At 37.8% G+C, this 13,813-nt stretch overlaps 1 protein-coding gene across 1 annotated transcript in view; it reads right to left on the bottom strand.

Moving 5' to 3' along the window:
• Window positions 1-5,210: 5,210 nt before the first annotated feature.
• The window catches only part of LYRM7 (LYR motif containing 7), a 46,220-nt gene continuing 37,617 nt past the window's right edge, over window positions 5,211-13,813 (bottom strand). The window contains exon 5 of the mRNA XM_007943792.1: window positions 5,211-5,281. Coding sequence (XP_007941983.1) covers window positions 5,211-5,281 — 71 coding nt within the window. The remainder of the gene's footprint in view (window positions 5,282-13,813) is intronic.

Raw genomic sequence — 13,813 nt, 5'->3', positions numbered from 1 at the left:
AGGCAGTGTCACTACAGAAGTAGGATTGCCCAACCTTCCTTCCGAGGAGTGGCTGGTGGGTTTGAACCGCCAGCCTTCTGGTTAGCAGGCAAGTGCCTTAGGCACTATGCTACCAGAGCTCATATATATGTACAGAGAGAGAGAGAGAGAGAGGGAGAGAGAAATATATCTCTAGGAACTGGCTCAGGCAGTTGTAGAGGTTGACAAGTCCCAAGTTCGTGGGTCAGATGTCAAGCTGGAGGCTTCTGCAGACTCACGAAGCTGCAGGGCTGACTAACCCAAGACTGGCAGGTAAAATGGAAGGTTTTTGGCTTACAGACTGTGAAGGCAACAATCCCAAGATCTATAGGCAATAATGACAGGCCACTGGTTCAAATCCAGGATCTTGAGCAAAAAACCAGAGATCGTTGCCAGGACATCCATGTATATTAGAAGCAGGCCACATCCCTGAGGAAACTCCCTTTCAACTGACTGGCTGCTCACAGTCGGTCTTATTATGGAAGTGATTACATTATATCAGATGTCATCCTGGGGAATGACTGTATTGTAACTGCTAAACCACTGAGAATCATGGCCCAGCCAAGATGACATACAACCTTAACTATCACAGGAGCAGACAGTAAATACATTAGGCATTGCAGGCCATATAGCTTCTGTCACATCTACTCAACACTGGGTTTGTATCAAAAAGCAATCAGATGATATGCCACCAAACTTTATTTACAAAAGCAGTTGGATGAAAATGTATTAGAATGTCTTTGTGACTTTGAAGTATAAAAGAATTTCTTAACAAGGCACAAAAGCACACATGATAAAGGAAGATTTTTAAAAATATGAATATAGTAAACTCCCATACTACATCAACAGAGTTAACAGACAAGTCATGTATTGGAAGAAGATATACACAGCGCAGATAATAAAGAATTAGCATTCAGAATATATATATATATATATGGCAAGCTCTGGTTGCACAGTGGGTAAGGCATTTGGCTGCTAACCAGAAGGTCAGCAGTTCAACCCCACCAGCTGCTCCCATGGGAGGAAGATGAGGCAATCTACTTCCGAACAGACTTAACAGCCTTGGAAACTCAATGGGTATCACTAGGAGTTGGAATTGATTTGATGGCAGAGGAGAGGGTATCTATCTATCTAGGGAGAATCACTTTAAAAAAAAAAAAAAAAAGCCAAAAGTGAAAAGCGGGCCAAAAATATGAACATACATTCATAATGGAAGAAACTGTCATGGCCAAAAAACATGACAGGATGATCTATCTCACTGGTTATCAGGAAATGAAATAAAAAAAAAGGGATACAATTTCATAGACATTAGTTTAACAAAAATGAAGAACGTCTTATCTAACAGTAACAGTGAGAATGTGGAGTAACGGAACTTCTCCCACACTGCTGGCTGGAGGCTAAACTGGTAAAACCATTTTAAAGTGCAATTTAAAATTTCCTGGAAAAGTTGAATATGCACATACCCTATGATCTAGCCATTTTACTTCCTGGTGTATAGCCAGATTAAACTTTTCCATGGGTGCAAACATCCATATACTGATGTTTTTGTCAAAGTGATTTGCAATAGCAAAAAACTGGAAATAATCCTATTGTTCATCAACAGAGGCATGGATAAAAAACTAGTTTATTCTTATAATTGCAAAGAAACAGTAAAAATGAAAGGCCTAGATATTCAAGTAACAGTACAGATAAATCTCCAAAACCTAATGTGGTATGATGAAAAGCAAGTTGTAGAAGAATACATGCACTCTCATATCATTCAATTATATTTTAAAACCACAAATCATTTTAGTGTGGTTTTAAAAAATATTTTACTTGAGCAGTTTTAGATTTACAGAAAAACTGCAAATCACAGGATTCCCACATACTTTGTCTCTCCACTGCATATTGTTTCTTCTGTTATTATTATTTATATTCTCAACAACAAAATTTAATTACTTTAAAAAAAACAGGAAAAAAAAAGGCATGTTATGTTCCTAGATAAGGCAATTGAAAATTGTGGAGATGCTATTCTTGAAAAATCAATTTACAAATTCCAAGAGGTCAACAGATATGTTTACATAAAAATTTTAAATGCAGTTTTTCTGCATACTGTGAAAGCTACTATAAATAAAGTTTAGAGAAAATATTTGCCACATATATAGTAATTAAAATAGTTGATATAAAGTGCTCCTATGAATCAATTAGTAAAAGATATTTAATGGGAGAATAAGCAAAGAATGTAAGAAATTCACAAAAGTTACTAAACCTGACTGATGATGAGAAAAATATAAATTAAAATAAGATTAATTTATACTTATTAAATTGGTAAAAATAAAAGAAACTGACCATATCTAGTATTTGTGAAGCTGGTCAGTTTGTAAATAAATGGAATCTCATATATTTATGGAAGAAATGTAAATTATAGGGCTTTTTTGAAAGGAAAGTTGACATTATCAAAACTTAAAATATACACGTTATTCAGTCTGTTTCTCAATGACTCCTTTGCAAGAATACTACCTGGAGTTAGCCCAAGTACAAAGTTAAGGGCACAGTCCTCTAGACTGCCAAGTCTGCCGATGACTTCTGACACCAATTTTAGATATCTAATGCTGCTGTAACAGAAATACCACAAGTGGATGGCTTTAACATACAGAAATTTATTCTCTCACAGTTTAAGAGGTTAGAAGTCCAAATTCAAAATATGGCTCATCCATACTCTGGAATATTATATAGGGGTTGAAATGAAGAATGCAAAATATATGTTGTCAAGTGAAAGAAGCAAGTCACGGAACATATTTGCTATGAATTCACTTACAGAGAGAGGAACTTATCCTACATATCCACTTATGCACATATATGTACAGATGCATAGAAATTAGGCATGCTAGATGTTAATCGTAATTAATTGGGAAGGGAAATGAGATTTGAAGAAAGGAGTGGTGAGGGTTTTTATTCTGTTTTCTCATTTCTGTATGTTTGAATATTTCGTACAGCGAGCATATCAACATAATTTGTAAAGGGTAATATCTAAGCTACTAATAATTGTCAATTTAAAAAAATTAAATGTTAAACATTTAAAATATTAGAAAATGATGTAATAGACTCATGAACCTACCTCCCACATTTGACAGATATTATAGTTTACCATTTACTTAAAGATCTCCTATTTATTAAGTCATAAAATCTAATAAAACTAAAGTCCCATTCCTTTCTCTTTCTACAGGAATAATCACTGTTTTATAGTTGGTAGATATCATTCCCATACTCACATTTATATTATTTCCAAATACGTATATATTGAAAAACAATAAAAGGCAAATAGAGACAGTGAAAAAAATCACTGGTTTCCAGGGCTTCAGGGGTTATTTTTGGTTTAAGGTTTAAAGGTTATCTTAGGACAATAATTTCAGGGGTTTATCTAGCATCCATGTCTCCAGAACATGTGGATTCCAAAAGAATCTGAAATTCTGTTCTGTATTTTTCCCCCTTTTGTTCAGAATTTTTTGTTTATTTTTTAAATAGAATCTTTGAGCAAAATGTTCAATAATGGTAGATAGGCACCATGCAAAACATAATGCCTTTCATTTTTAAGTTTTATTAAAAGTCTTTCTAGATATTTTATAGTTTTGTTTCCAATTATAAACAAGATATCTTTTCCATTTCATTTCTTACTGGATATAGCTGACATATCAAACCAAAACCAAAGTCATTGCCATGGAGAAATAAACATAGGAGATGAAAAATTACGTAGCAAATCTTTTGATACATATAACCAATTCCTTAGAATGTTAATCTATCTTGTAAGTATTAAGAAGCATGAATGGTGCTTTCTGGTTTGTAGTTAAGCATAAACCAAAAAACCTAACTCACTGCTGTCAAGTTGATTTTGATTCACAGTAATCCTACAGGAAAGAGTAGGATTGCCCCATAGGGTTTCCAAGGTTATAAATCTTTTCCAAAGCAGACTGTCACATCTTTCTCCCATCAAGTAGCTGATAGGTTCAAACTGCAGACTCCTCAGTTAGAAGCCAAGCACTTAACTACTGCACCACCAGGGCTCCTCTATAATTAAGTGTGCTATAGCTAAACGCTTTTAATACTTTTAGATCTTCTAAAATTAAATTATTTCCAAGTATGACATTAATTATCAAAAAGGCTATAGCAATGTTTTGCCCATAAGCAAAGCTTGGATTGGGAATCTTGTAAAAATTAAAAGCTTTGTGTCATCATTGAATGGCAGAGTTCATCAATGAATGGGAAAGGGCACACTGTCCACTGACAAAACAATTGTAAAGATGTACAGATAAAAGAGAAATGAAAAGAATATTAAACATGATTTTATAGTTTCTAGCATTAGATGTCAGCATGCAAAGCTTTTTTGTGTTCCTGCTCATTTCAACAGGGTGGGACAGGGAGAAGAAAGGCCATTTAAGCTTTCTTGATTAACATGAAGAGAATGCAGCAGCACACACTACACGCTTGCAGCAAAGTCTAGCTATGGCTTAGATACAGCTAATTCTACTAAGGTCATATTGTAGTTTGATCAAGGGTCACTATTTCCTAAAAAGTTAGAATTTCTTTATTCTATAGGGATCGTAAGTGATTTTGGTACTTTATTTGCTTATCGGCAAAAGAGTGATACAAAATGTCTTTATAAGAAGACAGAGATATTCTCCGTGTCTAAAAAGAAACTGTACGGGTATTTGTTAGCTACAGAAATAATTCTAGTGCTTTAGGAAACAAAGGCCACTTTCTGTGAAAGATTGGCACACACTGATTCCTTTGACCAATTTAATGTTTCTGGGACTAAATATCAACTTACTCAAACAATTTCCTTTATACACGAGAGGAAAACCAACCAACTTGTCAAAAAACTGCATTCTCAAATAGTTACGGCAAGACCAAAATAGTCATCAAGGTCAAATAGGTGTGAATACGATATACTTAAGCATTTATTTAACTTTATAAAGTTTGATTTGAAATGAAATGAAATGTCTTCTTATCTAATGACCATTAGATATATTAAATATTAGAAATATTTAACTATAATCTGCTTTTGTCAGCAATCTTCCTTTAACCTGAAATTTATTTATAAAGGTACACTTTATTCATCTCCAATATGCTAATTTAGAGAAAAATATCTACATTTCAGGACTTTCCCCAAAGTATGTATTTTTAAAGTATAAATGCTTGACTTTATCCTAGAAAATTCATTGCTTTTGAGTTGGTGTATCACAATATGGCACGTTTTCTATAAGAAGGTCTTTCCTAGGAACCAATTCTGAAAGAAAAAACACAAAGAGAGAATATTTAATATCATTAGATTGAAATGCAATCATACCCGCTTCCCCAATTTATAATAACAAATGTTATAGATTGAATTGTGTCCTTCAAAAAGAAATGTTTAAGTCCTAACCCCTGGACCTATCTATGAATGTGATCTTGTTTGGGGATATAGGGCATTCTTTGTAAATCTTATCTATCAGTTTTCTCATACAGGAGTCCAGTGGTTCCTAATCCTACTCCCTTTTGAGTGTTGTTTCATAAAAGGGGAGAACAGATATGGGAAAAGGGTCACACACACAGCGGGAAGACAGCATGTGAGGAACCATCTATAAGTCAAGCAATACCAAGAAACACCTGGAGCTACAGAAGTTGAAAGACACAAGGAAGCATCTTCCCCTAGAGCCAGCAGAGAGAGAACAAAGCCCTGCTGATAACTTAAATTCACACTTCTAGCCTCCAGAAGGGAGCTCCAGTGGCATAGTGCCTAAGGCATTTGACTGCTAACCAGAAGGCTGGAGGTTCAAACCCACCAGCCACTCCTCAGAAGGAAGATTGGGCAACTACTTCCATAGAAATAATGGCTTGGAGACACAAGGAGGGGTCACTACAAGTTGGAAACAACTTAACAGCAGTGAGTTTGGTTTTTTGGTTTGAAATGGAATTCTATTTTCTGGGAGACTTAAAGACCCTCTCTTACCCAAGGTTCTTGTTTCTGTCCTCTGGGGGATTCTCCTTGTTTAGAGATGGGAATACTGGGAAAGATGCCCTTCTTTGGGTTTTGGGATCTGTACCTTTCATAGTCTACTTCCTGTTGATATGAGTTCAGGGGCCTAGTGTTGGTCTTAAGGGATGAAGAGTAATAGCCAGGTCTGAGGTTTTTTTGGCAATATACCTCCTTCAAAAACTTTCAAGTCATTTCCATGTATAAGTAGCCACAGACGAATACTCTGACAATTTTTAAGCACAAAGAATCTCAACCTTTGATAATGACCTCTATGTTCTACCCTTCCCCCTAGCATTTGGCTTAATGTCACTTCCTTAAAGGAATAAAAAACAATAGCCTCCAGGAAAAAAAAAAAAAGACTCCAGGGAGTAAATATACCTTGTGACTGATCTTTGTCTGATAGATTAATAAAGGTTTAGGGTATTGATCTTATTGCATGTTAGAGTTCGGAACCCTCCTGCTTGTATTGACTTTACAGTAGAGGAGCAATTATCATTTTCAACATAGCAAGACTCTAAATTACAGGTCTCTTGAGCTCTGGTGGTGCAGTGATTAAAGCATTCAACTGCTAAACACAAGATCAGCAGTTTGAAGCCACCAGCTGCTCCGTGGGAAAGATGAAGTAGTCTGCTTCCGTAAAGAGTTACAGCCTTGGAAACCTTATAGGGCAATTCTACTCTGTCTCATAGAGTCGCTGTGAGTTGGAATCGACTGGATGGTAGTGGGTTTGGTTTCTCTAGTTTTCAGTCAATTTAGACTTTAGGCTGTAGACAGTAGAGTGCCTCTAAGTGACATAGTACTTCCATCTTTGCTTTAGACATAGACTAGTTTAATCTACATTCATCCTCTTTTTCAATATTTTGCTGAAAGGAACAAGAAATATCCAGCACACACTGACATTCTGGTTATTTCCCTTATTGCTGTAGCCTCAGGGGCACTTGGTCTGTGTTCCAAGAAGAGCTCTGGCCTTCCCTGTCACTACTGCATATCAAGGATTATCAGTTGGAAGCCTGTAATGGTCAGGTCCTTGATAACCATACCCTCTTCTACTTTTGTCTTCCTATGTGGCTAATTTCACATTTTAGGTTGTGTCAGTACCTCACTTCTGGTAACAAATTTGTTGCTCTTAGTTACAAGTATCATAAGCTGACTCTTGCTCATTGAGCAGAAAAGGCATCTATTAATAAGTTATTAGTTAACTCACAGAATTACTGTGAGGGCTGAAGAACTTGCCAGGCTTGAGACTAAACTTCCAGGAACAATGTTCAAAGCCATACCACAGAACTGGCCTGATGATAAAACTGCTGCTGTCCCATGGAGCACTAGAAGAAACTGCCACCATTTTACCCCATGGAGTACAAGGTACTACTTGTTGGATGCTGCTACAAATTCACCCTTACTGCAACTGCTCCTGCTGCTATACCACTGCCACTTCTGCGCCAGGAACTTGACCCTGTAACAGATTTTGTGCCAAGTCTCTTAGAAAGAGATCACAGTTGTTCACTTCTAAATATGGGTGAGTAGAATTGTTGGCATCTATGCCAAATGCCTGTGCCTGAGCTGCAAAGTAAACTGAGGAACTAAACTTTCTAAATCCTATTTTGGGGATTTAGAATTCATTCGGGAGCTCTGGTAGCGCAGTGCCTAAGGCACTTGACTGCTAACCGGAAGGCTGGGCAATCTACTTCTGTAGTGATACTGCCTCAGAAACTCAAGGAGGGGTCGCTGTGAGTTGGATCCGACTTGATGGCAGTGAGTCGGATCCGACTTGATGGCAGCGAGTCTTTTTTAGAATTCATTCAAATGATAACTTGAAACAAAGTAAGAACATTCCAGAAGTAGTGAACAAACAGAAAACACTGCTCTATCCCTTCACCTAATTCACATCACTACTAGGTCATCTTTGGAATAAAAAGTGCCATTGGATTTTTCTGTATCCATTAATTGCTAACACTTTAATTAGGCTAAACATACCACAGGTTATTTACTTGCTATATATTGATGTCAATAATGTAACCACTTCCTTTGTTATTTAATTGCATCACACCATTTTTCCTGTAATTTGTTTCATTCACTCTTGTTTTGTTAGGTGCCCTCCTTTTTGACTCATAGCAACCCCATGTGACAGAGCAGAATTGTCTTGTAGAGTTTTCTTGGTTGTAATCGTAATGGGAGCAAATCGCCATGTCTTTCTGCTGAAGAGTTCGAACTATCAACGTTTTGCAGCAGCCACTGGGTGGCTTTGAATGATCAGCCTTTTGGTTTGCAGTGGAGCATTTAACCATTGGGCCACCTGGGATCCTTTATTGACCCTAAAATCTCTGAATTTGCTCTCTACATAAAATACCAAAATACCATTTACAATATCAGTTTATTGATGTTGCCTGGTCTTTGACAAGGAACTGTATTGAGATCATGGTTTTTTTTTTTGTACTTTACCAAAACCCAAAAACCCACTTGCCTTTTAATAGAGTCTGTGTCATAGTGACCCTACAGGGCAAAGGAGAACTTCCCTGGAGAGTTTCCAAGGCTTTAAATTCTTATGGAAGCAGACTGCCTCATCTTTCTCCCACAGGGTATTGGTGGGTCCAAACTGTTGACCTTTGGCTAGCAGTGAGCACTTTAACCACTATGCCACTAGGGCTCCTTCCTGTACTTTAGGCCCCTGAAAAACCTTATCTAATGTGATCATATTAAGTATATCATTAAAAAAGCATTTTTTTGTTTTGTTTTTAAGAAAAAGATTTTACTTCAATTATGGACCAAATATTTTATTGACCCTGCAAAAGCATTTGATTGTATGGATCATAATAAATTATGGATAACATTGAGAAGAATGGGAATTCTAGAACACTCATTGTACTCATGAGGAACCTGTACATATAGACCAGGAGGCTATCGTTCGAACAGAACAAGGGGACACTGCATAGTTTAAAATCAAGAAGGGAGTGCATCAGGGTTGTATTCTTTCACCATACTTGTTCAATATGTATGCTGAACAAATAATCCGAGAAGCTGGACTATATGTAGAAGCACGTGGCACCAGGATTAGAGGAAGAATCATTAACAACCTGTGATATGATGATGACACAACTGATTGCTCAAAGCAAGGATGATGTGAGGCACTTACTAATGAAGATTAAAGAATATGGTCTACAGTATGGATTACATCTCAATATAAAGAAAACAAAAATCTTCACAACTGGACCAATAAATAGCATCACGATAAATGAAGAAAAGATTGAAGTTGTTAGAGACTTCACATTGCTTGGTTCTACAATTGACACCAATGGAAGCAGCAGTCAGGACATCAGATGACATATGTTGTTGTTGTTGTTGTTATGTGCCATCGAGTTGGACCCGACTCACAGCGACCCCTCCTTGGGTTTCCGAGGCAGTATCACTATGGAAGTAGATTGCTCTATCTTCCTTCTAAGGAGTGGCTCGTGGGTTTGAACCACCATCCTTCTGGTTAGCAGTCAAGTGCCTTAGCCACTATGCTACCAGAGTTTCCTAGCACTGGGCAAATCGGCTGCAAAGACCTCTTTCAAGCGCTGAAGAGCAAAGATGTCTCCTTGAGGACTAAGGTGTGCCTGACCCAAGCCATGGTATTTTCAGTCACCTCGTATGCATGTGAGAGCTTGACAATGAATAAGGAAGACCGAAGAAGAGATGATGCTTTTGAGTTATGGTGCTGGCGAAGAATGCTGAAAATACCATGGACTGCTAAAAGAACTAATAAATCTGTCCTGGAGGAAGTGCAGCTGGAATGCTCTTTGGAAGCAAGAATGGCCAGACTTCATCTCACCTACTTTGGTCATGTTGTCAGAAGGGACCATTCCCTGGAGAAGGATGTCATGCTTGGTAAGGTGAAGGGTTGAAAAAGAGGGGAAGGTCCTCAACGAGATGGATTGACACAGTGGCTGCAACGATGGGCTCAAGTATAGCTAGATCATGGAGCTGGCATGGGACCAGGTGGTGTTTTGTTCTATTGTGCATAGGGTTCCCATGAGTTGGACACGACTCAATGGCACCTAACAACAGCAACAACATGGACCAAATATAAAAATTTAGGTCAGGATTTTTTTTTTTTTTTTTAATTATTGGTAGACAGTAGGAGCTTGGATGGTGCTGTGCTAAAAGCATTTGGCTGCTAACCAAAAGGTAAATGGTCCAAACCCACCAGCTGCTCCATGGGAGAAAGATGAGGCAGTTTGCTTTGTAAAGATTTAAAGCTTTAGAAATCCTATGGGGGAGTTCTACTCTGCCCTGTGGGGTTGCCATGAGTTTGAAGTGACTCACTGACAATGGGTTTGGTTGGTTTGGGTAGATGGCATTGTTTATAGTGTGGCAATCATAGAAGTACTTTGGATGTACAGTAAACCTCCAAAAGCTGGCACCTGCCAGAAAAGGAAAACTCAAATATTCCACTACAATGAGTGACACAAAAGTGGCAAGTATGTACCTTGTCAAAGGCGGTAAACTTCTAAAACCTGGAAAACAAGGTAGTCCCATCAAGTACTGTTCACAAAGGTCTCACTGTAAATAATTTACAGAACAATAAAATATTTAACTCTGATATTACAGAAACTTCACTTCTAATTGCAAACACATAAATCTTCTAAAGCTAAAATTAGAGAACTTGTAACACAAAATTGTTTTGTTCTAATAACAAAAAGAATAATAATGAAGAATTCTGGTGGTGCAGTACCTAAGACATTTGACTGCTAACCAGAAGGTTGGCAATTCAAACCCATCAGCCACTCTGCTGAAGGAAGACTGGCCAATCTACTTCTGTAAAGATTTACCACCTCAGAAACCCAATGGGGTTGCTATGAGTCAGAACTGATTTGATGGTAGTGGGTTTTGGTTTTTGGTACCCACCAAATTTGGATTTAGAGCTCTGTCTGTAGACCTCAACAATACTTCTGCCTCTCTTATCATGGCACCCAGTGCACTGTAATTGCACATTTAACTGTTTATCTACTCCAAGCACTCTCATTTCCATAAGGACAGGAACCATAACTCTCTTACCCATTGTTCTATTCCTAGTGCCCAGCACAAAAGGTATTCAATAAAATTGTTTGTTGAATCACCTTAACTTTCTTGGAATACAAACTAGCTTTAGGCAAAGGTAAATATAACTAAATGAAAGGGCAGAGATTTAAAAATGCATCTGAAATATACAAAAACTTCCTGTTATTGTTATTGTTAGGTGCCCTCTAGTTGGTTTGAACTCATAGTGACCCTAGGTACAACAGAACGAAACACCACCCAGTTCTGCCCATCCTCACAATTGCTGCCACGCTTGAGCCCATCAATGCAGTCAGTGCACCAACTGATCTCATTGAGGGTCTTTCTCCTTTTTGTTGACTCTCTACTTCACCAAGCTTGATATCCTTCTCCAGGGACTGGTCCCTCTGACAACATGACCAAATACAAGAGATGAAGGCTGTCAATTCTTGCTTCTAAGTGGCATTCCAGCTGTACTTTTTCCAAGACAGATTTGTTTTCTTCTACTAGCAGTCAGCCCATGGTCCATTCAATATTCTTCGCCAATATCACAGTTCAAATGCATCAACTCTTCTGTGGTCTTCCTTATTCATTTTCCAGCTCTCACATGCCTATGAGGTTATGTAATACCATGGCTTTGGCCAGGTGCACCTTAGTCTTCAAAGTGACATCTTTGCTTTTTAACACTTTAAAGAAGTCTTTTGCTGATTTGCCCAGTCCAATACATCATTTGATTTAACTACTACTTCCATGGTTGTGGACTGTGGAACTAAAATGAAATCCTTGACAATTTCAATATTTTCTCCATTTATTGTGATGCTGCTTATTTGTCAAGTTGTGAGGATTTCTGTTTTCTTTAGGTTGAGGTGTAATCTATACTGAAGGTTTTGTAGTCTTTGATCTTCATTAGTAAATGCTTAAAGTCCTCTTCAATTTCAGCAAGCAAGGTTGTGTCATCTGCATATTGCAGGTTGTTAGAAAGTCTTCCTCCAATACTGATGCCATGTTCTTCATATAGTCCAGCTTCTCAGATTATTTGCTCAGCATACAGATTGAATAGGTATGGTGAAAGATACAACCCTGATGCACACCTTTCTTGATTTTAAACCATGCAGTATCTCCTTGTTCTGTTTGAATGACTGATTCTTGGTCTATGTACAGGTTTCTCATGAGCATAATTAAGTGTTCTGGATTTCCCATTCTTCTCAAGGTTAGCCATAATTTTTTATGATCCACATAGTCGAATGCCTTTGCATAGTCGATAAAAACACAGGTAAACATCTTTCTGGTATTCTTTATTTTCAGCCAAGATCCATCTGACATCAGCAATGATATCCCTTGTTCCATCCATGCCCTCTTCTGAATCCAGCTTGAATTTCTGGAAGTTCCCTGTCAATATACTGCTGCAACTGTTTTTGAAATATCTTCAGCAAAATTTTACTTGTGTGTGATGTTAATTATTTTGTTTGATAATTTCCACATTCTGTTGGATCATCTTTGTTTAGAATGGGTACCAATATGGATCTTTTATAATTACAGAAGCAACAGAATACAGACTTGGAGTAATCCCTCAGAGACAGCCAAACACCTTGGGAGAGAGAACCACTAGGTCTACTGACTCAGGATCATAGTATTGGGGGAAACCAGGCTCAATTGGTACAACATAAAACATAAAAATATTGTTCTATAACCTACTTTGGTGAGTAATGTCTGGGGTCTTAAAAGCTTTTGAGTGGCCATCTAAGATGGAGCTAATGGTCTTCTCTTGTCTGAAGTGAAGAAGAGTGAAGAAAACCAATCAGCCCTAGGATATGATGGACCATATTTGGAAACAATCAGCCCTAGAATATGATGGACCTCAAGACCACAAGAAGCGGATGGTGCCCAGCTACCAATGCCAACCACTTGGGAAGGGATCGAAACTGGAGATCCTGGATAAAGTGGGAGGAAAAATGTGGAACAAAATTCAAAAATATAATAAAGACCAGAATTACTGGTTGGATGTAGTTTGGTGGTACCCCCAAGAGTATGGACCTGGGATACACTTTACACCTGGGATAAGACTCACTCCCAAGGGCTGGCTCTCAATCCGATAATAATTAGATTTACATGTAGAACACCTAACCCAGGGTGATGCATCCACCTACTCTACAGAGATACACCCCTTGGAGCACCTTGGGAGATACACCCCTTGGTCAGGGGCACCAGAAGGGCAGCATTCACATGGAGGGAAAGCTGGGCAGAAAGGAGTGCATAAGGGCACAGGGATGAGGGGGTTACAGGGAAGGCAGGGGAGGAGAATGGATTAGAGTTAGTGATGGCAATCAGGGAGTGAAACCAAATGTACACCAACTGTTGAATATAAGACAAATTCTGCTGTAAATTTGCAACTAAAGCACAATTAAAAAAAAATTGGCATCAGACCAGTTGGGCTGGTCAGGTAGCTATCTTTCATATTTCTTGGCATAAATGAGTTTAAAAATATATCTGAAATAAAGAAAAACTTCCTAGAGCCTTTTTTTTAAAAAATGTATCACACATGTTCAAAATCATGTCCCAATTTTGTTTTACATATATGCCAGGGTGGACATTATAAAATAAGGATAAATACTTAAAGTCTTGTGTTTTCTTGGTAACATCTTTAGTTATAACTTTGGTTAATGTCTATAGAATACATGTTTGACAAAGGCCAACAATGAAGCCAAATGACTTAGGTCCAAATTAGAAACAGGACATTGACAACTTTCAATAATCAATGAGAAAATAAGGGTAGAACAATGTTAATTTAAG

The sequence above is a fragment of the Orycteropus afer genome, unplaced genomic scaffold (assembly GCF_000298275.1).
Source record: "Orycteropus afer afer isolate SDZICR_OR568_19922 unplaced genomic scaffold, OryAfe1.0 scaffold00112, whole genome shotgun sequence".
In the NCBI taxonomy this organism is placed as follows: Eukaryota; Metazoa; Chordata; class Mammalia; order Tubulidentata; family Orycteropodidae; genus Orycteropus; species Orycteropus afer.
Note: the sequence above shows the minus strand (reverse complement) of the source record. Positions and strands in the feature narration are given on the sequence as shown.